The following is a 1329-nucleotide window of genomic DNA, read 5'->3' on the forward strand; positions in this document are numbered from 1 at the left end:
CTCTCATTCTTTTCCCCACTTTATTCTCTCTTTCACCACTTTCTCTCACTCTTTTCCCCACTTTATTCTCTCTTCCCATCACTTTCTCTCACTCTTTTCCCCACTTTCTCATTCCTTTCCCCACTTTATTCCCTTGCGTTCTCTCCATCATGTTACCTCTCACTCCGTTGCCCACGTTATTCTCTCTCCCCATACTCAGTCTCTCCCTCTCTCTGACGGAGGGATCCCTGCAGGAGTTTGCTCACCTTTCTCACAGGCTCCTTTCCCAATCCTGGTGATGGGTTGCCCTCCGTCCCTCTCCGCCCGTTTCGCTGCAGCTCTCAGTACACAGCCATCGCTGTAGGTGACCCCGTCGCTGCCGCAGACCTGCTCGGGAGCCTTACAGCGGCAGCGCCCCCGGCCCCTGCGCTTGTTCCCCGAGCGGACGCACTCAAAGCCCGGGGCACAGCGGCCGTACCTGGACTCGCGGCCCCCACAAGGCGCTCCCTGGCCGGCCGCACACACGGTGCAGCAACCGCACGAATCACTCAGCTCCCCGAATGGACAGTCTCCGGGGAGCAGAGCCGGGCACTTGGACAGGACACAGGGAGGGCACTCAGTCCTGACCGTCTTCCCCTCCACCCCCAGCCCCACCGCCAGGAGCAGCCCAGCCAGTAACTGCAAGCTCATCCTAACAGACATCTTCGCAAAGAACTCAAACCGGGAAGAACCCGGGGCCCCTTATACAGAAAACCAGGCTCCACCCAAACTCTCCCATTGACAGAAACTGAAATCCCATTGAGACGAACCAAACTCATCCAACACAGTCCAATCTCCAGTTCACAACATGAAACTCCCACTGTCATCCTTCAACCTGAACCCCATTCACCCAGGCTGCATTAAACTCAGTCCTCGTTAAACTAAGTCCAATTTATACAAATTAAGCACAACTTCCATTAAACTCCCATTCGCACAGTCTGACAGAATCTAAATTCAACACACAAATTCAAACTCCAATACACGCCAACTCAGACAAACTTCCTTTATCTGAGTAAAGCTCACGTTAGTATCTGACTATTACTTGATAAAGTGAGGCAAAATTGAGGAGTGCAGATGCTGGAAACAGAGTTTAGATCAGAGTGGTGCTGGAAAAGCACAGCAGGTCAGACAGCATCCGAGGAGCAGGAAAATCGATGTTTCGGGCAAAAGCAGGAAGCCTCCAGTCTGGATAAAGTGAGATTGAGTACATTCTGATGTGAGTCTTGTACATGGCAAATACCAGACAGCACTGCTATCAAATTTGTATGTGTTTACACTGATTTATACCTGCTATTGGTAAAACTATTTAAA

The 1329-nt window shown here is 51.2% G+C and overlaps 1 protein-coding gene across 1 annotated transcript in view; it reads right to left on the bottom strand.

Annotated features, from left to right (window-relative positions):
* The window catches only part of igfbp7 (insulin-like growth factor binding protein 7), a 23186-nt gene extending 22490 nt beyond the window's left edge, over positions 1–696 (bottom strand). Inside the window, exon 1 of the mRNA XM_043674272.1 lies at positions 246–696. Coding sequence (XP_043530207.1) covers positions 246–681 — 436 coding nt within the window. The 5' untranslated portion in view covers positions 682–696. The remainder of the gene's footprint in view (positions 1–245) is intronic.
* Between the last annotated feature and the right edge of the window lie 633 nt (positions 697–1329).

Source organism: Chiloscyllium plagiosum, chromosome 32 (assembly GCF_004010195.1).
Source record: "Chiloscyllium plagiosum isolate BGI_BamShark_2017 chromosome 32, ASM401019v2, whole genome shotgun sequence".
Lineage (NCBI taxonomy): Eukaryota > Metazoa > Chordata > Chondrichthyes > Orectolobiformes > Hemiscylliidae > Chiloscyllium > Chiloscyllium plagiosum.